We start from the raw sequence: 27,189 nt of genomic DNA on the forward strand, positions 1-27,189 counted from the left end.
CAGTCTATTTTATCATTTTAATATTTTCAAAAATACAGGAAAAAATACACTGCACAGCTACTGTAAAACTACAGATTATTATTATTATTATTATTTTTACAGTTCACCAATATGCCTGTTTTAGAACTTTTCCTAGATCCAGTCATAAAAAAAACACACAAATCACCAACATAATATTATACGTTTATTATGTATGATTTTACACTAATATTGCATATTATAGAAATGAATACAAACACATAGACAAAACGACACATATGTATATTGATTATGGATGGGTAGACCAGAGAGCTTTGTAACTGTCAGTTGAACCAGTTATAATTAGTTACCGTGGTGGTAAATTTGATCAACATAGAAAATTTGTGTACAAAATTTTTAAACTGATGTCTTACTATTAATGTTACAATGTATGTAACAATGTAAGTGGTAGCCTACTTACTTTAGAGAACAACTTTAATTTGCAGTGTATAATGTGAGAAAATATCAAAGTTTAAGGAAAATAGTGAACACAGACGTTTAACAAAAAGTGTTAACACTGCTCACTCTGCATATTTTTATATTGTTATCTTTATTTAATATATTCCCATATTGATAGAAGGCTAGTCTCTATATAGCAAACCAAGACAAAAACATTGCCATATGGTATGTAACGAGAAAAAAAAGAGACTTAATAGTTTTACTTAATAGTTTTTAGAATAATTTCCTGAATTGTTTTGTATTTCAAGCTACTCATTTATTTATTTAATTGGCAAACATTTAATATTTAAGACCATCCTAAGATTTGAGAGCGGTTCAATGGGAAGCTGGTTTTCCAAGCGCCCCCTGTAGGACACTATTTCTTCAAAAAACCCTACTAGTCAATACAAATTGGCTTTCTACCAGTTTAAAGTAACATACACACAGAAAACTATGCAACTACTTGGTTGTTTAACTTGCTAGTTGTACTGCCCACTTCATCATGCATTATTTGGCTGTGTAGGAACATTTGTGTACAATAACAAAAATGTTTTGCATTTAGCACAATAAAAGTGAATTTCCTTCTAAAAGACAGAAAAATATACTTTATGTATGAGAATAAAAAAAAAAAAAAAAACATGCATATGGTATATTTCTAAGAAAATAACTTGACAAAAACATACAAATGTTAGCTGCTTACGCTGTAACAGTAATTTGTTCAGTTATTTATTCTAGGCAATGACCGTTTTAAAGGCACCAGTGAACAGTTACTCATGATACCTCGGCTGTCACTGTAATATTGTTGGTCATGTGAACACTATAAAATGAGCATGAACATGTCCTTCGGGTTCACTGCAGTGGCAGTTTTCTATAAGGTTTGGTTACTTAAGAAAACACAGGAAATAAAGTAAGTCCAGACTTAGAGGACATCCACAGACTGTGGGAATTTCATCAGTTTAAAAAAAGACCTGAAATGTTTGCAAAGTGATGCGAGTTAGTTGAAAATAGGTTCCTTTATAAGTAACTTTTCAGGAGCTCTAAGAGAACACAGTATTGCGCTGGTTTGTGTCTCCAACTTTTTCAAAGAACATGAAATCCTATGAAAAGAAAAAGAGAACAAAATCAGTCAGAACAGATATCCAGTGGGGAAGAATGTGTCCTAGTCTATGTGATTTCTATTTTATTTTATTCTATATTGATCGTAGTTCCATAATGGTAAACGATCTGTGCTCTTATGCATACTGGAATGCCCTCTTAGGCATTACCTAGTACTTCAGATTACCATCTAATGTGTGGATCATTAAATGTGTTGTTAGTTTAATACTTACAATAAGGAAGCAAGTGCCCAAAAGTACAGCCTTCATCTTAACATCCATGTCCAGAGGGAACTGAATGCCAAAGTTGTCAGTGTCAGTGAAGACTTCCTTTAACAGGCCGCTCCACTGCTTACTGATTCGACCAATAGGCTTCCCACTACCGTCTTTGCCTTTGAGCTAAAGAAAAAAAATAAGACTTTATGGTGAGAACCCACCAGCTTTTGCTTGATTTGCAAGATTTTGCTTGGTGTCATAATAACTTTAAATTTCAATTTCAATCCAATTCTAATGTAGCTACCTCGAAGTTCACATCACCACAGCAGTTACATGCCAAGCAGGGTCCCTCGAGCTTCATCATAGTCTCCTTGTTGGGCCCCTGGATGGAGAATCTTGGATAACAGGGGTGCCAGTCCTGCTTCACATACCCTATGGTCGTTCCAGGGGGGGCCTGAACCTCCATCTGAAGGTGACATATTCAAAAGAAGACATCGTTATTTACAGTTTAAACATAACAAATGATAAAATGAATAGCAATGTCCAAATAGATTTTTAAGCCAATAGCTATGTGTGCCGGCAAGGTTCTTTAAGGTTTTTGAAAGAAGTCTCTTAGGCTCACCAAGGCTGCATTTATTCGATTGAAAATGTCAAAAACACTAATAATATTGTGAAATATTATTACACTGTAAAACAACTGTTTTCTATTTGAATATATTTTCAAATAGAATTTATTAAAGCTGAATTTTCAGCAACATTACTCCATTCTTCAGTGTCACATGATCCTTTAGAAATCATTCTAATATGCTGATTTGGTGCTCAAGAAACATTTATTATAATTGTTTTAATCAATTTTGGAACTTTACAGTTTTGTGGAAACTGTGATACATTTATTCAGGATTCTTAGATGAACAGAAAGAACCGCATTTATTTTGAAATATAAATATTTATATATATAATTTATAATTTATATTATAAATGCATGTACGGTCTCTTTTGATCAATGAAATGCATCCTTGCTGAATTAATTTCTTTCAAAAGCTTACTGACCTTAAACTTTTGCACAGTAGTGTATACGTTAAACTAAATGAACAGTGTGACTGTTGACCGGAGACTGTCAGACTCATTCTTTAGGTCCATACGGACTCTCTGCCATTTATAACTCATAAGTCACACACATGTTCCTGTCAGTAGTAGATCACACAACATGTCCTTTAGATGGGTCACTAGCTGAAACCCAACACAAAAATCAGATCCTATAGAGTGATTAGATTTAAACATTTCAGGTTTTTGAGACTTAACTAACATAACTAAATGCATTTTTTTGACATTTTTACTTTTAAACCTAGAATGTATGAACAAAAAAAAAAAAACCCACACGAATGCATGAAGAAGGTCAAAACTACCCATATTGGAATCAATGGTTTTCTTAAAGGGGGGGGTACAATGGTGTTTCATGTATTCAGAGTTGTTTACAGTGTTAAAGAGATAGATTCTCATGCTAAACATGGGCAAAGTTTTAAAAAAATATTTTGGACGAATAACGGAGAATTTCTGTGCTGAAAATCTTACTTCCGGGTTGGTACAAGTTTCGGCTGTTTTTTTTTAGATCGTGGATCTAATGACGTAGATAAGAGTGGAACTCCTTATATGAGCATTTCTCTCGGAAAAGCTCGCCCGCGAGCACGTCGACTAGAGGAGAGCGAGACCGCGCACATCAACGCGCTTCAACAGGAAATCATCGGCAGCCAGCGCTATAGGATTTGTTCAAGAATGTCTCCAAAAAAGTGTGTATTTGGATGTGAGGGAAAGCTTACCGTGTTCAGTTTTCCAAAGAACCCAGTGTTACAGGAACAGTGGATGCAGTTTGTTTTTCCGGGGCAGCAACGGAGTGTAGGAAGTGCGGTTGTGTGTTCTTCTGGTCGTTTCAGTGACGAATGTTTTATTAACAAGGCTCAGGTCGACGCTGGATTTGCAAATCGTTTGCTATTAAAACGTGGAGCGGTCCCAGTGATAAAAGACCCCATTCATGTAAGTACAACTGGATCAGATTTCTGTCTTTTGCTGGAAATCAAGAACTACCGCTTGACTCTATAGCTCCGCCTCCAGGACCTCGGCTTTTTCCGGAGAGAATCGGAAAGCTGTATTTTTCTTTTCTAAATATAATAAAACTAAACACTTTTTTGAGATATTAAGGATGCACTACTACTCTATAGGTACTCAAGATTAACATGAGATTAGGTGAAACTGTGCATGTTATGTACCCTTTAAAAAAAAAAGAAAAAAAAGAGGAGTCCTATTAATGAAATAATTGATGATTCACAAATGTTTTAATATATCAAACATGTTTATTTCTCCACTTTCCTTGTAGATATAAATTATAAAATATGAAATAGTATGGTTAACCTATCCGAACCTGTAAAAAGACTTCAACTGATTATCCATATGACTAAGTACTAGATTTTCTGTATCTTAAAGGGGTGGTATAATGCACTTTTCGAAAAATGTAAAATAAGTCTTTGATGTCCCCAGAGTGTGTATTGTGAAGTTTTAGCTCAAAATACCGCACAGATATGTTTATATAGCATGTTAAAGTTGTCACTTTTTGAGGGTGAGCAAAAATCGCATCATTTTTGTGCCTGTCTCTTTAAATGCAAATGAGGTCCTGCTCCCGGCACAGAGGGCGGAGCTTCAAGAGCTCGTGTCCTTTCACCTCACACAGACATGCACTGAACATTTCAAAAACGTTTAGCCTTTTATGTTCAAACCGGATTCAGAAAGATGGAGAGACTCAAGAAGAAGTGACATGTAGAGCAAGATTTCTGAAAGGTTAGTTGATGAATTTATGTAGCTTATGTGTAGTTATCTTCTAGTCATTAATTAGCATTATTCTGTCTTGATAATCTATAAATCGCATTCCCGGGGGCGGGATTTATGTACATTTTAGGGTTGGTGATGTCACTACCCGGGAGGAATGTCATGTAGTCGCAACCAGCCGTTTGTTGTAGTCCTTAAAAAAACGATTTCTATAAAAATAAAATATCTTCCTTTGCTTTGAACTTTGAGCGTTGTAACTTTGCAGATGTTGTTTATGCTCAAACAGCAACATTACACACTAACTAAAGTTAGAAAAGGGAAATCATAATCAACCACCCCTTTAAGTCAGTTCGAGGCTGGGTCCTCTTACTCATTTTCTATGACCTCTGCAAGTGTGGGGAACTTTGTCTTCAGTGAACTCTGTCAAATAATTGAACTTCAACTTTGACTCCTGGTCTTCATTGAGCATACTGGTCTCTTTATGTGGCTTAACTGTAATTCCCTTACATTATTATTGACAAAATATTTATCCAAAAATACTGTGTTGAGTCATAATTCAACACACCCACTTTATGCAATCTAGGGTTAACCTTACATTAGCTTTGATATGACTTGTCTGTTAGCCATACCTCTTGCAGGCAGCAGGGGCACCAACAGGAGACACAACGGAAAGGTCGGATGAGTCGAATGACCTCTCGGTCAGCGTTGTCTTTGATCTTCATGTCAAAGCTGCGCAGGGCACCACAGCAGTTGCGTGTGCAGCAGTCATTTTTTTCTTTAGCAGAGAAGATCTTTTGACCGAGGCTGTTCTTGATCTCATACTGGTTGTTGGTCTCAAAGCCAATGATTGCTGTAGAGGACCGAAAAGTATGCAGAGAAGTTGAAAAAAAAAAAAAAAAAAGTTTACAATTAAACTGAGTTAAAACAAGTCTCTGGTTTAAGTCTCTGGTTTAAACAAAGTGTAGCAACAGTGAATAAAATTGTCTCAGGGTTAAAAAACAGAAACGGGCAGCATGTGCTTTAATGCACATACTGCACTGAAATATAGTAAACAGCTTCAACTACATATACATAAACAAAAAGACTTACCCTCTAACAACTCCACTTTCTGATGAATAAGGATCTGGTCAATCTGAAATGCAAAGAATATACTAGTAACAAGAAACAAGAAATATAGCGATGTACCTTTCCTACAATTTTTTTTAACTCCCCTTCTATAAAGATATGAATAATGAATGCTCATCAGGTTTGTTTTGTGTAATTATTACATTTTTGAAGGTATCATATTTGTACATGCAACTTGGCAATTTCTATTGTAAATAAAATAGTAATTTCATACATTTATCATCAACTACAGACGCAGCATCTATTGCATTCACCATGCTTTCACACCGACACGCCTCCCAACTTAAGTCCCTGGATTTGTCCCTTTGTCTTTGTTTTTGGTTCATTCACACTGCCAGTGATTTTCCAGAATCTGTGAGTGTGCGTTCACACACATTCCGTAAAGTTCCCGTAAGGACACGTGACGTCAGGATGTGTGGTAGAAAGGCCAGTCTAATTTTCCGCAACCTCTCTTTCCATTGTACAGGGCTCCAGACTAACTTTTTTTATCAGGAGCGCTGTAGCCCCTGACTTCAAATTTTAGGAGCGCAAGCAGAAAATTTAGGGGCACACCTTAAATCACCTTACAATGCAATTATTCACATTTTCCCCCAAAATAACAGTATTACTGACAAATGCTTTGTAATTTCTCTACGTTAAGTCTATTTATTATCAATGTGCAGTTTTATTTTAAGTTCACAGGGCTCCAGACTAACATTTGACAGCAGCAGCACTAAGTTCTACAGAAAGTATTTGGTAGCACTGTGGGATGACAAAGCACTGAGCTTAATTTGAGGTGTATAGATAAAGTTAACTTTAATTATTATCATTCATAATGTCTTAATATTAATTCAAAAGCAAAATGAGTGACAAAATAGATATTATGGAGTGAAAATATCCAATAAGCATCCTCTGCAGCTATGTTTACAATGGTAATTTAATCTTTTTTCTTTTTTTTTTTTAAATAAGTGTGACTTTTCCTACTTCTTGAAACTTTTAGTTTTATAAATAGGGACAATCTTTAAAGGATGAACAAAAAATAACATTTAAATATGATATTATAGCTTTGAAGTGCTGGAAAAAGATGTGTAGGCTACTGTTACAGTGAGGAAAATAAGTATTTGAACATCCTGCTATTTTGCAAGTTCTTCCACTTAAAAATCATGGAGGGGTCTGAAATTGTCATCGTAGGTGCATGTCCACTGTGAGAGACATAGTCTAAAAAAAAAAAAAATCCAGAAATCACAATGTATGATTTTTTAACTATTTATTTGTATGATACAGCTGCAAATAAGTATTTGAACACCTGAGAAAATCAATGTTAATATTTGGTACAGTAGCCTTTGTTTGCAATTACAGAGGTCAAACGTTTCCTGTAGTTTTTCACCAGGTTTGCACACACTGCAGGAGGGATTTTGGCCCACTCCTCCACACAGATCTTCTCTAGATCAGTCAGGTTTCTGGGCTGTCGCTGAGAAACACGGAGTTTGAGCTCCCTCCAAAGATTCTCTATTGGGTTTAGGTCTGGAGACTGGCTAGGCCACGCCAGAACCTTGATATGCTTCTTACAGAGCCACTCCTTGGTTATCCTGGCTGTGTGCTTCGGGTCATTGTCATGTTGGAAGACCCAGCCTTGACCCATCTTCAATGCTCTAACTGAGGGAAGGAGGTTGTTCCCCAAAATCTCGCAATACATGGCCCCGGTCATCCTCTCCTTAATACAGTGCAGTCGCCCTGTCCCATGTGCAGAAAACCCCCCCCCAAAGCGTGATGCTACCACCCCCATGCTTCACAGTAGGGATGGTGTTCTTGGGATGGTACTCATCATTCTTCTTCCTCTAAACACGTTTAGTGGAATTATGACCAAAAAGTTCTATTTTGGTCTCATCTGACCACATGACTTTCTCCCATGACTCCTCTGGATCATCCAAATGGTCATTGGCAAACTTAAGACGGGCCTTGACATGTGCTGGTTTAAGCAGGGGAACCTTCCGTGCCATGCATGATTTCAAACCATGACGTCTTAGTGTATTACCAACAGTAACCTTGGAAACGGTGGTCCCAGCTCTTTTCAGGTCATTGACCAGCTCCTCCCGTGTAGTTCTGGGCTGATTTCTCACCTTTCTTAGGATCATTGAGACCCCACGAGGTGAGATCTTGCATGGAGCCCCAGTCCGAGGGAGATTGACAGTCATGTTTAGCTTCTTCCATTTTCTAATGATTGCTCCAACAGTGGACCTTTTTTCACCAAGCTGCTTGGCAATTTCCCCGTAGCCCTTTCCAGCCTTGTGGAGGTGTACAATTTTGTCTCTAGTGTCTTTGGACAGCTCTTTGGTCTTGGCCATGTTAGTAGTTGGATTCTTACTGATTGTATGGGGTGGACAGGTGTCTTTATGCAGCTAACAACCTCAAACAGGTGCATCTAATTTAGGATAATAAATGGAGTGGAGGTGGACATTTTAAAGGCAGACTAACAGGTCTTTGAGGGTCAGAATTCTAGCTGATAGACAGGTGTTCAAATACTTATTTGCAGCTGTATCATACAAATAAATAGTTAAAAAAAAAATCATACATTGTGATTTCTGGATTTTTTTTTTTAGATTATGTCTCTCACAGTGGACATGCACCTACGATGACAATTTCAGACCCCTCCATGATTTCCAAGTGGAAGAACTTGCAAAATAGCAGGGTGTTCAAATACTTATTTTCCTCACTGTATAACCACAGTATACCATAGTTACAGTTAGTGTTACTACATTAAATCCAAGGTGAATGTTGCTGATCTGTGGACCTAAAGCCTTCTATAACTTGTTCGTTCATGGCACATGTTTCTCCTGGTTTCCATGTCAGCGCTGTTTGATCTGATATGGTTTATAACAGAAAATTCTGCGTCAAATCTGAATGTTTCTGACTGGATCTCGCAGCAATGTTATTAATTCAGCCGCGAACTCAATGGATTTCTTCACTGGATCTCCACGATGTAACTGTTTTGCGTGATCGAGATCGGCCTGCGACTGGCGAGAGAAGCTCTGCACTGTCTATTATTGTTTCGAACTATTAAACGGTCTTTGAAGCAGAAATGAGTAGCGCAGTTTTTTTCCACTTTCATTTTGTTTTTATTTATTAACATGTCACGGCATACTCTATGCTTGAGGCTGAGATTGTGTCTAACTAGCGTATTGTGTTTAAACTGCGAAGTGCCTGCACTGTCTGCAAACTTCGTGTTCCCCGCAGTTCTGGAGTAGCGACTGCAACATTCGCAGCTCATGGAGTTCGTCACCTTACAGTACCTCAACCAGCTGAATTCTCGTAGCCAGTCTTCCCGAAAATGGTGGGTTCGGGCCTTTATCACCTAATAAAACCTCTGACTCTGAATCATCATCCGACTGTGTCTGTCTGTGATATTGATATTTGTCTCCGTCTCCTTCCCACGGACGTTTACGCGCGCGCTCGATTATCTCTAGGACCCTCCCCCTCCACACATTAGTCAGTTACAGTGGCCATTCCCTATTCTTCTCACACTCATTGGCCTGCCAAACATTCCGGATTCATTGACGCGCCCCTTCCACGTTTAACGTAAACAAATAAAATAAAAAAAAATAATAAAAAAAGACTGGTCGCACATGTACGACTGGATGTAAAATTCAGTCGCACACTCTTAAATTTTGGTTGCAGTCTGGAGCCCTGATTGTAGTCGTGCACTTGGTGGATTTTTTTACACAGCGTCTTAAGTTTACTAATGATCTGCGCTTTCGATCTCTAGAAACCATGCTCGAGCATTTTTTTCCGGATTCGGTCGTACACTAACGCTTCGCGTACCGTTCCACAAAGCTGGTCTCTGCTTGCAGACATTTTTTTTTACTTTGTTGATGAGGAACACATACTTTCTTCTAAGAGCAACAAAATACCCCTTACAGCATTGGTCCTGGCTTTTGTTCACACAGGACACGTTCCAGGACTGATCCCGGCAATGTTATTAGGTCCCCATCCCGGCATCGATCCTGGCATCAATCCCGGGACGTGTTTGCGTTCACACAGAAGGCACTCTAGCAATTTTACGGCAATTTCCCGGGATCAACGCGCTGTGTGAAAGGGGCTTTAGAAACTCTTGGCACAGAGAAAAAAAAATCCCAAGATTCCCTATCAGAACTATGACATTGTGGTGGCATTCATGGGAGTTCAACTCGTAAATGCGATCTTTCCGACATGACTTTAATACACCAAAAGACATGGCCTACCTGAGTGAGGTACTCTAGACCAGGTGGTACTCCAGCAGGCACTGACACTGGTGCAGCTACAGGTGCTAGAGAAGGTTGATAAAGGCACATCACAATTAGTCTGCTTGCATAATGCAAAAAATGCGTTGCATTGTCTTCATAGTATTAAAGTTCATTAGAATGTGTGGATACTAGAAAAACAGCACATTTTCATTCAATCCGTACTATTAAAATTATTTCAGCAATGATTTGTAAATATTAGCTTAAGTACATATACATACATAATACATACATACATACTACTATAAAATAATATATCTTAAAGGAACACTCCACCGTTTTTTCATATTAAACTATGTTATTCCCTTAACTAAGACGAGTTGATACATACCTCTCTCGCCTCAGTGCGTGCACTCAATCGCTCTGGCGCGCGGCGACACTTTGATAGCACTTAGCTTAGACCAGTTCATTCATCGGGGAACAAATAGATGAAGCTAGAAGCGACCAAACACCTCCACGTTTTCCCTATTTAAATACAGTTACACGAGTAGTTACACAACCAAGTATGGTGACAAAATAAAACGTGGTGCTTTTCTAAGCGGGTAAAAAGGATAACTATAATGTATGGCGGAATAGCACTGGGTGCACTTCGACTCTGCGCAGTAAAAAGTCACGTTGGTTCTAATGACAGAAGTGAGAGGGAGAGGGGGATAGGATTTTTCAGGAGTGACTTTTTACTGCGCAGAGTCGAAGTGGTCCCAGTGCTATTCCACCATACATTATATTTATTTTGTGTCACCATACTTGGTCGTGTAACTACTCGTGTAACTGTATTTAAATAGGGAAAACATGGAGGTGTTTGGTCGCTTCTAGCTTCATCTCTGTTTGGTTCCTAATGAATGAACTGGGCTAAGCTAAGTGCTATCAAAGTGTCGCCGCGCGCCAGAGCGATTGAGTGCACACACTGAGATGAGAGAGGTATGTATCAACTCGTCTTAGTTAAGGGAATAACAGTTTAATATGAAAAAACGGTGGAGTGTTCCTTTAAGTAGATACTATTATATACTAATATATAATGTATATATATAATAGGATAATAGTGCATTAACCTTTTACCTACCTCCGTTTTTTAAAAATGTATTTGTAAATTAAGTACAAATTAGACATGTTTACCTCCATACGGCTGGCCCTGGTGCAATGCTGGACTAACTGGACCAGGCTGATACATGACTGGCTGATCTGGAACTGGCTGGTACCCTACTTGAAACCCTGCAGGTGGAGCCACATATCCTGGATCTCCATAACCTCCCATGGGATAGGGGGGCATGGATTGTCCGCCTGGCTGGGGCATGGGATACGGAGGCTGGTGTGGAGATGGGTAGCCTGGTTTAACACAATTTCGAATGCAAAGAGAGAAAACCATAATGTTAGTATATTGCTTATTTACCTTTACTATGAAAAGAAATATTAAGCAATGATGTAAAAATCTGGAGGGAACAAAGTTTAAATCATAAGATATCTGGTCTTGGCTTTTTGTTTAGTTGTTTGTTTGAATCACACATTTGGTACATGCAAGTCTGCTAGATTTGTGCCGTGTTATGTCATTAATGGGGATGTTTTTGTGCAGATCATGGAGTTGGTTTCGTGTTTGTATGGCTCTTTAAGATTGTGGCTTCAGGTCAGAAACTCTACACATTATAGCCTTTGAGCTACTCGGTTGTTGATTTACTCCCGCCTGTACTTTGTTACTTTGCATAAGTCAGCCTCTTTTTAGTCTTAAATCATAAACAGACGTCCTGAAATGCTGTAGAAAGTCCTGAAGACTTGGAATGTATTCTTCCATTCAAGCGGTCAATGAAAATCCCAACACCATGTCTAATCACTGGGATATGATCGGAGTTGTTATGCAGTGGATTGTTAGCCTGGGAAAATCCAGACAACTTCCGGCAAATTTAGATTTGCTCTGCAGTTACTACTGAGAATGGTCTGGTTTTAACCAGGCTAGTGGATTGTAAAATGACTGGAACAACTGACCGATTTATTCTCTTCCAATCAATAAATACAGACACACAGATGTATGCATGTATGCTGGGTAATTCTTGTATGATCAGATTTGAGATGGTTAATGCAGGCCTCCCATGTTCTGTGGACTGGATCTATTTTAGACTGCAGCGTACAAGTGAGGCATTCCAAAGGGGAAAAACAAAAATAGCCACCAATAACAGAAAGGGTCATGAATAATTCATTGTAACAATATTGACTATTTGCAGTCATTATAAGAACATCATGAACAATGCATGTAATTGTGGAATAGAGAAGATGGTAAATATTTAATCACATCAGCTCTTTTACAACCACCACACAATGTTTTTTTCATATGAGGCATTAACTGAGTGTCAGCAATTAGGCCAAATATGTCATTTCATTTCTGTATAACAAACTTTATTTTATTAAAATATATAATTAATCAAAAAACATTACCTCAAATTGCAACCCTTAAAACTTTATCATAAATAATAAAGGCCCATGGCAAAGCATCTAATATACAAAGCACATTTTCTAATTTTGTTGTGTTGTTGTTTTTAAAGGCCCAGTTTCTCTGAGTTAGTAATACAGGTTGCATGCAAAAGTATTACAACCTCAAATTATATAATATTATTTTTGAGAATAAGTTCTAGCATACTTTTGAACACAATCAAAGAACCCCATCAGAAAAGCAGTTCAGCAATACGTCCAGTTGGATCTCTCTACCAGATGGCAAACTGTTCTCGTATACACATTTTTTTCAAGATTATAAATCTTGTAGTTGGTTTTTTGATAACGATGTAGCAATTTTGAGCCAAATAGAGGATAATTCTTTACTTGCAACTATCTACACAACCACTCAAAAGTTTTGTGGTTGTTGAGAAATTAATACTTTTATTAAAAAAGGATGCATTAAATGAATCAAAGTGACACTAAATACTTTTACAACTTTTTTTTTTTTTTTTAACAAATGCTGTTCTTTTGAATTTTCTACATATGGAAGAATCCTAATCCTATGAGCTCTAAATCAGCATATTAGAATGATTCTGAAGAATCATGACACTGAAGACTGGCTCCTGATGGCAAAAATTTGCTTTGCAATCACAGGAATAAAATAAAATAAATAAATAAATATTTATTTATTATCTATTAATATTTAAATAAAAAGTTATTTTAATGTTTGTGCTGTGTTTTATCAAATAAATGTGGCTTTGGTGAGCATAAGAGACTTCTTTCAAAAAACAACCCAAAACTTTTAAATGGTAGTGTATCCCAAGAGTGAACGCTGCAGGTGTCGCTTAATATTTGAGACGTCTAACCCTCCCCTTGAACAAATCCAGACCTGCCATTTTCCTACGAAAAAGCTCAGCTTTTGAAATATTCAAATCTTTCACCAGCCTTTGGGGGCGGAATGAATCTGAATGGAATAAAGCTCTTTCATCACAAAGGGGTCTCAATTCAGGTGCTGTTGAGGCACAACCCTTAGCATCATGGGACATTATTTGAAAGGTGCCGGCTTTGTGATAGATTGCTGATTTCTAAAATCAAACCACATATCTGCTATCCAACATTATGGGGCCATTGAGAGAAGCCTTTAAAGACTCAGCATTAAGGATGTTGTCTATAATGTACCTCCACAATCATACATGCATGATCACAAATTATTATATTTCCTACCTAGACACTGAGACAGAAAAAAAAAATGCAAATCACTGCAAAAAAAACACAAAAACTATATTCAATGTGTCTAACTGTGTCTATTCAAGACTGACAGCCATGGGGCAAAGAAACAACAGTGCCTTTCACTGCCATCAGAGAGAAGACCCTGGCGTGCATCAACACGCCTGAGGTCCTCAAAACAGGCTTGCTGACATTTTGCTTAAGGGGAGAAAGTGTAGTTTATTTAAAGTAAATTTACTGTTATTTTAATATGCAGTTTCTACAACAATTACCGACCACTCACACAGGGGAATCACTGAATTAAGAGATTGTTGAACCAGTAATGGTTAGAAATGTGGCGGACCGCATTCATGACACATTGCTTGTTGGTGAAGTTATGAAGCTTACTGATAAATGGCAGGGGCGCTTTCTGGGTCGTCTGGCAGACCAACTGAGCTCACATTGAATCTAAGCCCTCGATCGTTGCTAATTTGATTCTCCAGACCTGCCACGTGGAATTGCAACCTGCTTCCATCATGTTATCTTACCGTTCATGAATCACATGTCCATTGCACAGCATTATGTTAAGTGCTGGGGAAACCACTCTCACGTCATTTATCATTCAGACTAGCACAATAAATTGCCTTCAGACATCCACTATTCCAATTAAATGAAAAGAGAAACATAAGAAAATGTGCGTACACTCTTAAACATAAAAAGTTCTTTATTGCCATCAATGGTTCCATTAAGAACACAGTTTTTAATGGCACAGCTACAATCCTCCCCCAACTCACTCATCAAAACAGACTTCCTGCATAGTATGACGGTATAATCCTTGACCTTGAACGTCCCTAATAAAACCATTGACATTTACATCACATGTTTTGTGATTGTATTTTTTGGACACTCCCTTCTTGCCATTCCTGTTTTCAGTGCTACTTAAATAAACATTTCTTGACTTGAGTAATTCACTAAGACAATGGATGAGGCAAGCTCTTTTGCAACAGAAAGATCCACTTTCTTAACATGGACTAAATAGTGTCAGTCTGCTTGGTGAAGCTATCTTGAATTCCCCAGCTTGTTAAGAACACAGTTGCTCCAAAGAACGACTCCTAATGGGGTTAAGGAATCACTTGACTGCCGATTTAGCAGCAAAATGCAGTCTGGTATAGATGGGACTTGGAGTATTTTTTGTAAGAAAGATAGAACACAATCATCTGCTCTGAATTAAGAGCATGATACATTTAGAGCTGGGTCATTTCCGGGATTCGGTGCATTTTGTCCCCCACGTAAAGAGCATGATCTTACTGCCTTAAAATAATGAACAATATGAATTTTAAACCAGTCTGAATCATAAATAACACCAGTTGAACTAAGCATATTGAGGTAGATAAAATAATAATTTGATTTTACAGCATTTTGAACCACCACATATCACCATTTTTTCCTGTCCCCAGGCCTGTACCCCATTTCATGATAAATACAACAATTACTATACGTGTTTTTTTTCCAGGTTTTTATTTATTTATTTATTATATATAGTTTGGGTATATCTGTAATGATTCTCTCTAATGTATATTCTTTTATTATTTTTTAAATGTATTTAATCATTTATTAAATCGGTCTTTAACTTGTCCCTCAATTTATTGTCCACCCTGTTATTTTTGACTATTTTCCCTTTAAATGAAAGTTGAAAAAATGTAACTACATCATATCATAAAGCAGTCATCACTTCTTTATAGGGTGGTAAGAACTTGGGCAAGTGAGTGAGATCCTCGATTATTTTAAATGTCTATTTTTACCAGTTTTATCTTTCAAATTTGATGTGGTCAACCTTGGCACTGGCAGAATGTTAAGGGAAATAAGCATTTTTTTTTAATATTTTTTTAAGAAAATCATATTTTTAAAATTACAGTTTTAAAGACCATGTAGTTTTTTATTTGATAAACCTAGTATGTTAGCTTGTTCTAGCTCAGACAGCTTTAGATCACCCTATCATGACTGCACATTCATTTATTTGTGTTTGATTTTCTACATTTTATGATGGCCAACAGGCACCAAAGAGACCATATATTTTCAGATATCAGTTTTGTATCATCAGACAAACTTGTTGTACAATAAGAAAACATAGCTAGGTAAAACTAAAGCCACAGCCATTTCCTGGTGTAAGATCCCCCACATTCCGTATAGGCTGTGGAAACTCATAAATGTGGAACACAGCCACTTTTGTAGGGCTACACTTCCTGCATTCCTTTCCCACTGACCTTTAGAGAAAATGTTTTCACCTTCAGTTTCACACCTTCATTGAAACAGCACAAATCACACTTGAGAGGAAAAATGTAAATAGACAGTGTGGACCGTTTTCAGCACAATGATTGACAATGAGTTACAGCAGGTGTGTACTGTAGGGCAGCTATTGCAAAACTCACTGGTTGTTTAAATCATTACATGCTGCATTTCCTAAACTACAAATCCACAAACATGCTGTTGCATTTCAAGGAAGATACAAACAGATCATTATCATCATTACCTGGTCCAGACATGTTGAAGACAGATGTGTGATTTTCAGAGCCAACGCCTGTATAGCAGCACCACGATCACTAAGTGGGCGAAGAAAATGTAGGGAAGTTGTGTTGTGAACAAAACAATCGCTGGAAACAAGCAGAACAGGTCCAAAAGAACAGAAGCTCTCAACTTGAAAGGAAAAGACCCAGGTTTACATGAAGAAATACGGAAACCCAACCGGATCTTAAAGGAAATTCGTGGGCAAGATTCGAGCCAAACATTAAACCATAACTATCGTGTTTCCTTTTTTTGTGTTTATTTCTTTTTTGTTAGATGGCGAGAAACACTATGACGTCAGGTCAGGTGGGTGTGGCGACGGATATTAAGATTGCGTTGATCTTATGAGTCAAGTAGCCTACACTGTTTCCAAACAAAAATAAAACGGCAAATATTGCCAAGCATTGGCGAAAAAAAGAAAAGAAAAATGAAATGAAATGTAGAAACTGATCCAAAACCCTTACCCTATATGTCTCTCGAAAAAGAGACTATTTAATCAAAATTAATTAAGATCATTTATTGTGTATAGCCAATTAACAATTTAGCGAACAAAATTAGGCTACTGCAAAAGCGTTTCCTTTAAAACGTAGCCTACTCTGTATAGCCGAGGCTTCAAAAAGGGTGAAAAATTATACATATTATAAATATGTAACCCACCATACTCTCACTTACATCTCAGCTCTTGGGGCAGGCTTGATACTCCTCAAACAAACCTTCGGGGGAAATCTCCACAAAGTAGTTATTGTTGTCGCAGTGATTATAAGACTTATGGAAAGAAGAGAGTTTTAAATAATTTTCTTCACTTTCGCTATACACTTTTGCTAAAAAATAAAAAGACTGTTTGTATCGTTTCAACACTACGCCCAAACATGAAGCATTCGTTTTCTTTATGAATCAAACTCCTCCCCTTTTATGACGCATTCGATTAGAAACCTGAGAAACCCACGAGACTTCTATTAAGCAACTAGATTAACTTTTAAAAGAAAAAGAGGACAATTCTGCGCTTATTGCAGTGTTGTCAGTAAACGACAAAGAAATGGGAAGAACGTGAGGATTTTCTTTTTAATTTGTTCTTATATTTCATACATGCGCTGTTTGAATCTATTTCCTGACAGACTCACGCGTGAAAACCACTAACACCCAAATACATAAATAACCATCAGCAACACCTCCAATCTCCTCCGAAATGAGATCATAGACTGTAAAAAATAGAATGAGATACAATACTCATACCATGACCTTCTCTTAAAAAAGGTGTTTTGAGTAAAAGCTTTTCATGACTTGATAAATGATATATGAAAAATATAATTTTTCGCTAAACATTTTCGCCTTTGATCATGTTGGCTAGTTGGAGAAACTTGAAGTTTTAGTCACAAACATTTGATTTACCACGTTGTTGTTTATCTCCCCCAATAGGAGGCACAACTGAGCAGATTCTGTGAAATATCACATCCATTCTGACAATGATTACTAGCTGTTTTTAATCATCATTTCAGACATTATAGACCCAGCATTTATAAAAGAAAGGGCTGTGAATTTGTACATGTGATGTGAATATGTGAATGTCAAGACTCAAAAGTATGCCCGGTCACAGTTCACAGTAAAACAATACAAAAAAATACAAAACATTAATAACAAATTATAAAAATAATCAATTATGTTTAACAAAAAATTACAATAAAGTATGTTTTGGAAAATATATTTATTTTTGCTTGTTGATGGGAGAATTCAAGACAATTAAGCACATTGCAGAGATAATGTCAAATGTTTGTTACAAGAATATTTTTGTTATTGTACCACCTTGTGGAAATCCCTACTATACACATACATGCCAACTGAAATGACTTTTTTTTTACCAGTTGACATTTGATAATAAAATATTTTTGTACAAATTGCACTCACAAATAAGAACAATGTTGGAAACATTTGAAAACAATGTAAAGAAAGATTTTACACAACAGACACTCACCATAAAATACTAAACACAGATAAACATTGTCTATCGAAGCATTAAAAACTAAATCAACTTCAATCAGCTTTTAAACAGCTCCAAATCTTCAATCTTGCTCTCAGTTTTCAACTTAAATGACTGCATTTTCCACAGAGATTAACAATTTTGTTTCTATCGGTTATGCCCTGTCATGTCTGTGGTTTAAATTGAATGCTTGGTTTAATGTTCTGCATTTTGTTTTGTAATATAACTAGTAGACTGCATGTACACACAGTAGTCACTAAAAGAAAAAGAAAAAAAAGAGCATGCACTTTTCACCTACTCAACACCCATAAGACAAAGCTGAGAGCAGGCTGTAAACCAGTAGACAAATATATTTTCAATTTAATGAATTGCAAATGTAGTGAGCAGTACTGTAGAAAAAACTGATCCATACCTTGGATGAAATCAGAGTAGTGCAATATGAACTCTGCATATTACTCAAGATCTTATGAAGTGCTGAAAATTGATCACCCATTCTATCATCTGAAACGTTTTGGAAAAACTACAATAAATGTTATATACAATGAAAATACGCAGGCTAAAATAACATACATAGTAAAAAAAAAAAGAAAAAAAGTATTGATTCTGCAAATAATTTTCACAAAAACGCTTATATTGGTGCTGGCACTGGACTCTTTGGAATTGTATTGTTCTAAATTTGGAACTCTAGGTACTTATAGGGGAGAAACGAGAAGGCGGGATTGTCAAAAAATAAGCACACACACTCATTTTACACTAATTAGAGTAATCAGTGGCAACAATTTGTTCCCAATCTCTGTTGACAGACATCTTGGCGGATTGCAGCGGCCCTGTTTAGTAAAGGTAGTTTATTTTCACCATGGGTTGTCTGTCAACAGCTAGTCTATGTCTGGTGGCCCCAGTTGCCCGAAATAGCGATAATTAGGATAGGGAGGGAAAAGAGGAAAAGAGAAAACGTGTAAGACTGCTGGTAGGCCATCCACAGAGGCCTCTCCTCCTTTTTTTCTACTTGCTTCTGTGTGTGTGTTTCCTCTGTTAATACTACGACCATCCCTAATGAGACAGATAGAGAGAGCGTTCTGGTGTACGTGGATGAGAGTCCAGTGTTTTGAAACTGAAATTGGGCGAGACAAGATTATCTGATACCTGAACAGGCCACACACAGAGTCTCCAAATGACCGAACATTCAGAATTTGTATGAATGTCAACTAGCTAAAATGCACAGGGTTGCATGTCGTCTCATAAAATTACTAGTGATGCATAATATCAGAACCATAACCATTATAAGCAGATATTAGAGATTCATTTTATATCGGTTGACATGTTAAACTATATATGCTAGTTTCTCACATTTTTACATTTGGATTACATTTACTCGTTTAACACTTTAAAAAAAAAAAATCAATTATACATTTTTACATTTTAAAATCACTAATAAAATTCTTTAAAAACACTAATTAATAATTACAAACTTTTGAAAATCCCAAAATGAATGTCCACTTGCCTAAATTCACTTGTAGCATATGATCAATTTACATTTTTAATGTTTTATTTTTAATTTATTTTGTGAATATTTATTAATATACTTCAAAAATATATGGTAGATTTTTAATATCAGCCATTTGTCAGATTTTGGTCATAACATTGAACCCTACAGTTCTTGACTCAATTTTGAAGAACCATTTATGCCCAATAGGTTCAATGGAGAAATGTGTTAAATGAGTGAATAATGCTGCATGTTTAATGGGTTATTTTGATTTCTATTGATTATTGAAATGATTTTTTTGAAATATTTTTATTAGCTACTTCACAAAATGTAATTAAAATAAAGAAATTAATCAAAACTCTATTAATTAATAAATTAATTCAAATGAAATCCATAAAATACTGCCATGATTGGAACCTCTAAAAGGTAATATGAAGTGCCTGACAGAACCCTTTAAAACGTTTTCTTTGCCAATCAGAATTTGAAAATCAAGTGCAGAAATCATATTGTCACATTTGCTTACAAAATTGTTTAATTAGGAGTTAACACAATATAGCTAAATTAAAGCCCTACACACCTTTCAGGGTGATATGTAAATATGTATATACATTTTGAATCAATAGTTTATGTATTGTGCATACTATGAAACATAAGAATATCCCACACATGTCCTTATGAAATACTGACTTTTAAGTCTCTCATAATATTCTCAGGGTGCCCTCGAAGTAGATATTGTCTTGTCAACTTGTTAACCTGAGTTTGAACTAGAACATTTTAACAACAACCAAAATGATGCTTTTATCATGTTCTAATCTTTTTGGAGGGTGGGTGAAGTCATGCTAGACACACCGACTCCCTTTATCCATAATCTCCTGGTCATCCTATATAAACCCACCCCAGCTTCAGGTCTACAAATACCCAAAACACACATGCCCTTGACAAAGAGGACGGCAAGGCAACATACACAGTCAAGACAGGACAGAGCAGGATTGTCAAACAACCCCTGAAGAAAGGACAGACGAATTCACCAAGAAGGTAAATATGAGAAACACAAAATACTTTTATTAGATTCTGAATTTTGTCCTAATTATTGAGCTGAATTTGCCACATTTTTCTTAACACGTGGCCAATGGGAGCCAACAGAAACTCTGTGTGAACTAAAAGTCTGAAACAACTTCCAATCAGCTGATTGTGCTCACTGTGAAGAGTTTATTGTTAAAGCAAATATTTTAAATAACTTTCCTCAATATAATATTTGGTGTGATGTTGTACCCTCAGATGATGTGCTCCAGGTGTTTGCTACTTATTCTGGTTGTCTACTTCTTGATGGACGAGCTTTATGCTTTCCTGATACCAGACAGACTGCGAATGAAAAGAGTAAATATCACATTACTTATACGCTTCATTTATCCTCTTCTCAACACAATACACATTTATATACAGTTCTGATGTGTTTTAATACAGCATTGAAATAGACACATTTTAAAATATATCAGATATATTAAAAATGCATCTAATTCCCTGCAGAGCAATCACAGGTCGGATCAGGAGATGTCACACATCTATGAGCTCTCTGATCTGGCAGACTTGTTCCCAGGAAATGAAGGTGAAATGACTCGGGACTGGGATCCCAATCCGGCTAAGTCTCCTGCCTTCTTTTCCCCTTTGGAACATATCAACGTGCAACCAGCAAACAGCAACCGCCGCAAAAACAAGGATAAGAGGTCAGTTGGAATCTTTACGCATGCAGTTATTTTAAGTATTTATTCCATTAAATGTAACGTTTTGAAATAATTTTGTTAAATATAATTTAATTATTTTTAATCTCTATTTATTTTACAATTTGTAAATTGATTTCAAGTTTTTTTTTTGGAACTCTTAGTTCTCTGTAGCAGCTATTCTATGATGTTAAGCCCAAATTCACACTTTTTCTACATTTGTTCCACCATTAGGAGGAGGATCACTATTCCTCTGGATCCCATTGGCAGCTCCTACTTGTCTACTTGGAAAAGAAAGGTATTTTCAGACAAGAGAAAACCAAGGTGGCTTGGCTGCATACATTTGAAGTAAAGACTAATTTTTTTTTTTTTTTTTCCTTAGGAGGCACCTGGAGAGTATGACGCAAAGTGATCAAGCTGACAGATTGCATATACCGTTAAAAATGACAATATAATATGTTGTGTAGTTTTAGTTCATTTTTGGTTTCTATTAAGTCATTGCATCTCAGGTTTATGAACTGTGACTTATTTATTTGTATTTATGTTTTATGAATATTAACTCATCAGCTCCCTCTAGTGGGGTGCAAACTGACAGACGCTGTACTGGTGTTGCTGCAAAATAAAACATTAATGGATAAACTACTGAGTCTTGTCTAATGTTCTTTCAACTTATGTTAAAATGCATCATGTCTCTGTGAATTCAAATAAGCTAGATTAGGAAAATAAGACATTCAAAGCCCAATAAAGAAAAGTTTTATTTCTTCAGGTAGTTAAAGAAAATGATATCAGATGCAAAAAATATACCTTTTGCTTTGCTTTTCTCTTCGCTTTCACATATGTACACTTCTCAAAATCTGTGCTATTTACAGACTGAAACATTAAGCAAGAGATGTTCGGTTTATGGGGATTTCCAGTCCCCCTTGCTTCACAAACAAACAACAAAAAAATCCAAACAATAGTCTCCAAACTAATTCAAATGAAAGAGCTCTTAGCATAAATGAGTAATCTTCACCAGTTCTCAGAGTTTAAAACCCCCAAACAATTCCTGAAAACAATTACAACCATTCCATTCGAAGACAGCTTCAGCAAAGCTCCTAAATCTAAGCCTTCACATCTTATTAAACTGAAATCTTCCAAAAATCTCTTTAACACATTGAAAAAAAATAACACTATGTTGTGCAAGTGATTAAAGACTGAACAGTTCTGATAGATTCTTCGACAAAGTACATGGGTTAACATACTGTACATTACCAGTAGAGTTAGAAGAAATTAATGTTTGATATATCAATAATTGCAACTGAAAGGATTCCCTGCTTAAATGACTCATATAGCTCTTTATATTTGATCATCTAATATATGTTAGCTGACTGAAGTTCATTTGGGTGTGACATAAACATCAATTAAAAGGGTGTATGATCACCAACAGGAAAGGCATTCAGACTAACACAATACATCTACTATTCTTCAAAAAAAGCCATTTATCCAAATTAAACAAAAACGATCAATTGGACAGTTCACTAAGAAAATAATGAATTTTCTAATAGCAGTGGTGTCAACAATCTCTCATATCATATCTTTGGCAAATTCATGACAACATTTTCCTGTAATTTGAATAGTTTTATTTTATTTTTAGTAGACTATTTTAAATTGTACTATCAATACAACCAAAATAGTATACATTTGTGGAAACTGTAGGGTGGAAACAGTGCCCTCTAACTTTTCCCACAAAGGAAAATAGTGCCAGCCAATCATTTCAAACAAATGTCAATTTGATGTGACAAAAGGATAGTTAACGAGCCGTCACATTTGAGCCAAACAGAATTCACACTACTCGTGGTCAAATACCAACTCAGGAGGTAAGAGATTAATTCAAACATTATTTCTCCATCTGTATTTGAGACCTCTGACTGCAAAATGTAATGAGTAACTATTTGCCAAAACTAGAAATGCAAAGAAAGTAGAAAAAAAAAAAAAAGGATTTTGAAACTGAAAATGGTGTCGGATACAAAAACTGGAGAACCGGGAACATTCAGAGCTTGGAGGGAATGAACACCCTCATCTAAGTGTCTTTTTTCTGACTTGACCGCCGAGAGTCTCTGCATTTGTGGCAATTAAATATGTCAGGCACATTAGACTTCTTAATTTTGGCGCAAGAGAGGTGCACCCACACGCTGCACTGACTACATTCAATCATGGGCCGTCCTGCAAAGGGTTTACCGCAGTAACAGGTGATTAAATCCCACGAATCGTCCCCTGTAAGGAAAAGATATATAAAATAAATAAAATATATATATATAAAACAAAAGAAAAACTAAGTCCTACACATAAAAAAAATTATATGTGTGTATATATACATATATACATACACACACAAACAATTGATCTAAATCTTCCTCGGTCCCTAATAAACTAACCTGACTCCACCATTATGTCTTCATCCGCTATCCAAGTCTCGCCTTCACTGGAGCTCATATCCGCCTCTTGGGTGGCCTCCTCCTTCTCCTCTTTCACCTGTGCCTGTAGTCTACGCTCAGTCATTGCTCCCGGGTCTGAATGCTCCTCTCCATGGCCGAGACCATTCTCAGAGTCTGACTCGCTGTGGGCCGAGCTCTTAAGCTTCTTAAGGGCTTTGGACTGTTTGGGGTTTTTACTGCGCTTGATCCTTGCACGTTTCTCGCCACCACTGCTACTGCTACTGCCAGCGCCTGAACCTAGAGAAAGACGCTTCAGCTTCTTGTCCTTTTTGCGTTCAGCTTTGCTGGCCACTTGGTCCTCATAGAAAGAGTCTTTTAAACGCATTTTGTCCATCAGGGCACTGTCAGATGAGAGCCGCCGCATACTCTTGTTGCTCTTATTGGCACGAGCCTTGCGAACGAAGGTGTGGATGGTGTGCAAGTCCGACGTGCCGTGACTCCAGCTGGGAGCCATGTTAGAACTCGCTCCGCCTAAAACACTGCCTTCTCCTGAAGCACCAGAGTTATTTGGAGAACTGGAGGATGCTGCCGACCATGGCCTTTCCTGCCGACAGAAACGGGCACACAAATCTCAATCTGGATGGATCGCATGAAATTTGGAATCAAAACACCAAAGCCATCACTGACATCTAGAAATACAGGTTCAAAAGACCAGTCAAAAGTTCAAGAGGACATTCAAAGGAAAATGCACATTGACAGTACAGGTTAAATCAGGAGTGCCCAATCCTGATCCTGGAGGGCCAACATCCTGCAGAGTTTAGCTCCAACTTGTCCCAAAACACCTGCCCAGAAGATTCTAGTAATCCTGAAAACCTTAATTACCTTGGTGCAGATGTGTTAAATTAGGGTTGTAGCCAAATTCTGCAGGACTGTGGCCTTCCAGGAGCAGGACAGGACACCCCTGGGTTGCACTCGGTAAATCTGCAGGTTATCACTGTTATCATCTGCTGGTCATCATTGTTAATTTCATAAAAATTCAACACTGTTTTTTTTTTTTTTAACTCCTGACTTTAAAAACTATCAGCCAATTAATCAGCGAACTGCTAGATTTTCCAACTTAGTTATCATCTGAAAAATCAATTATAGGTTGATCTCTACCAATCAAGAGACTGGTTGCATCAACTGTGCACAAGTTACAACTGAGCCTAGTTTTGACAAGGAGGCACAAAGTTACAACTTGCCCACACCTAAATACTTTTGCATTGCACCAATAAACTTAGTTAAAGGAACTCCAAGTATGAACTAAATATTTACAGAAGCCTTAGACCTAACGGTTGGAGTTAAATAACAGATTTACTGAATTGTGCCAACAAGCTCTTGTTTTACCTGAGAGACTTATGATGGCTGGTGCAACCCTACCTAGCACATTAGTACAGGCTCCATGCCCTGAAATGGATGTCAAAATGTTGCAGCCCTCGGAGGTCTTTGGGAACAAGAATTTTGCAAGGGCTTCGATACATAAAACCACACATATATGTGAAACAATGCTCCATTCTTACCTCCTTTGGAGAAGGGATGTAACCTGCATATGCAAGAACAAAACTGCAAAACTTGTTGAAGTCCTCCACTGTCCTCTTTCTTCTCTCTGATGGCTGGACATGAACATCAATCATTAGCATTGGGACAAGCACTGCCATCTGTAGGGTGAAATTTTTTATTTCCTTGTTCGACTTACCAGAGTCTCTGCTTTGCACTTCAGTAATGAATCTATGTAGCAAAAAGAAGGGGAAAGAATACCATTAATTCGTGGCTAAACAACAGGTTTGAACGAAAGAACGTTGTACGGAGTCGATTCGTGTCGTTTTCAGTCGTACAAACCTGGTAAAAAGTGCGTTTTCGACGGAAAGCTAACTAGCTAACTGTGCTGTTCCTCGCGACACCCTGTTGATCGAGGCGTAAAATTCAAGTGCGCAAAGCACCATTTTACATCCAACATCCAACACGGTTTGAGGAAAACTAGACTAATTTAGCGACATACACAGTAAGCTAAACTGGTGATAAAGGGAAAAGGACGCAACAGCAGCATGTGGCTTAAGCATTAATGCTCGACGTCGAAACAAGTCAAGACAACTTCACTGGTTTGGAAACTCTTATAAAATCATAAATGGTTGATTATGGAGTATTTACAAAAAACAAATCAATAAGTGCTAAGAGGAGATCAGACACCATCGACAATACATTTACCGCGGCAAAACAATGGGTTACAGTCAGGCAGCGAAATGCTAACGTTACAACGCTAAGCACAATACAGTGACCTGTATTTAAAAGGCAACATCTTTGTCTTAAACGGTATAAAAATATCAGATAAAACACCGAACTGTGTATTAAACAAAAGGCATTCAACTGGCATCGGGTTAAAATGATCAACAGCAGCAACTAACGTTACTTTAAAAACAGAGCTGGTTTAAATGTTACTTGGCGAAGACGAAATGCGCAACGATGCGTAACTGCGGGTTTGGAAACGTGCACATTAAATCATTTAAACAGAAAGCAGTGGCTGGACATCAGCAATGTTTTTGAATCATACGAGTCACTGCTTAACGACTAGCTAACGTTACAATCAACTCGACTAATTTTACTCCATTGCACAAGATAGCAACTTGGCCAATCCCTGTGTGAACCAGCTCGTCAGCGCAAGTAAAATGTCCACTACTACATTACCACGATCATACACTACAGAGTGACTGGCAATGAATCAGGATTATTAGAGAAAGCAGACTTATAAACTAAAGAGTATGTTAAATTACTACAGTATTAAAGCTGCTAACTGCTAAAGCTGCTAACGTTAGCTGACTCTGCTAAAACCGATCGTTAATGGGTGTTGCTCACAACATGGTTAAAGTTTAAATATTTAAAATCAAAGTCAAGATTTTTCCTTACCTTGGTGCTCGGACATTATTTCAAGCATTGTCGCCTAATAAACTCGATCCTCTTCAGTTGGATGACACCAAGCAGCGTCAATCTTCGCCCGGCTTGGGCGCAGCAAGCCCCGGCTGACCAGCTATAGTCTGGTTAGCTGGGCATCAGAATGACTTGTACGACGATTTTACTTCGTTTTACAAACGGATCCAATGGAATATCGCTGGATCTTGAGTCCCTGGAAGGATTAATTAACTTAATTTTGGTCAGCAAGTAGCGTTGCAAAAATAATCCAGCTTCTATTACCTAACGGACCACCAAGTGAAAAAGAACCAATAATAAAACCAAGGATCCAGCATTTTTTTTTTTTTTTTTTGGCAAACGAATGTTAGTAATATAAATAAACTCTACGTTCGGGCTATTATCCTTTTTGACGAAGGGGGAAAACGACCAAAGTTCCCAAAAAAAAAAATTACGTGTGCGTGTCGCCTCCGGCGCGCCTCACCAAAGTCGACGATGTCAACTGACTC

General features: G+C 37.1%; 3 protein-coding genes across 7 annotated transcripts; 1 reads left to right on the top strand and 2 right to left on the bottom strand.

Annotated features, from left to right (window-relative positions):
* Positions 1-17,073, bottom strand: LOC307156207 (phospholipid scramblase 1-like). Of its 5 annotated transcripts, none has more exons than XM_079867466.1 (9): positions 16,823-17,072; positions 16,119-16,188; positions 11,078-11,287; positions 9,926-9,990; positions 5,673-5,715; positions 5,213-5,433; positions 2,071-2,232; positions 1,785-1,949; positions 1-1,553 (listed from the first exon to the last, which is right to left on the bottom strand). In XM_079867466.1, the coding sequence occupies exons 2-9, from the start codon at positions 16,129-16,131 to the stop codon at positions 1,494-1,496; spliced, it is 939 nt and encodes a 312-aa protein (XP_079723592.1). In that variant the 5' UTR covers positions 16,132-16,188; positions 16,823-17,072; the 3' UTR covers positions 1-1,493. The 5 variants fall into 5 exon arrangements, with proteins under 5 accessions (XP_079723592.1, XP_079723594.1, XP_079723593.1 ...); XM_079867468.1 differs by having other exon boundaries at positions 169-1,553; positions 16,819-17,072; XM_079867467.1 differs by having other exon boundaries at positions 169-1,553; positions 16,808-17,072.
* Positions 17,074-20,551: 3,478 nt separating this feature from the next.
* Positions 20,552-21,962, top strand: LOC307156209 (uncharacterized protein). The gene is made up of 5 exons (XM_079867472.1): positions 20,552-20,643; positions 20,887-20,985; positions 21,136-21,332; positions 21,561-21,624; positions 21,709-21,962. Exons 2-5 carry the CDS (start codon positions 20,887-20,889, stop codon positions 21,736-21,738), a joined length of 390 nt encoding a protein of 129 aa, XP_079723598.1. The 5' UTR covers positions 20,552-20,643; the 3' UTR covers positions 21,739-21,962.
* Positions 21,963-22,063: 101 nt separating this feature from the next.
* Positions 22,064-27,189, bottom strand: phf23b (PHD finger protein 23b). The gene is made up of 5 exons (XM_079867471.1): positions 26,681-27,189; positions 25,476-25,507; positions 25,300-25,392; positions 23,741-24,344; positions 22,064-23,579 (listed from the first exon to the last, which is right to left on the bottom strand). The coding sequence occupies exons 1-5, from the start codon at positions 26,706-26,708 to the stop codon at positions 23,386-23,388; spliced, it is 951 nt and encodes a 316-aa protein (XP_079723597.1). The 5' UTR covers positions 26,709-27,189; the 3' UTR covers positions 22,064-23,385.

Source organism: Squalius cephalus, assembly GCF_949319135.1.
Source record: "Squalius cephalus genome assembly, chromosome: 3".
Lineage (NCBI taxonomy): Eukaryota > Metazoa > Chordata > Actinopteri > Cypriniformes > Leuciscidae > Squalius > Squalius cephalus.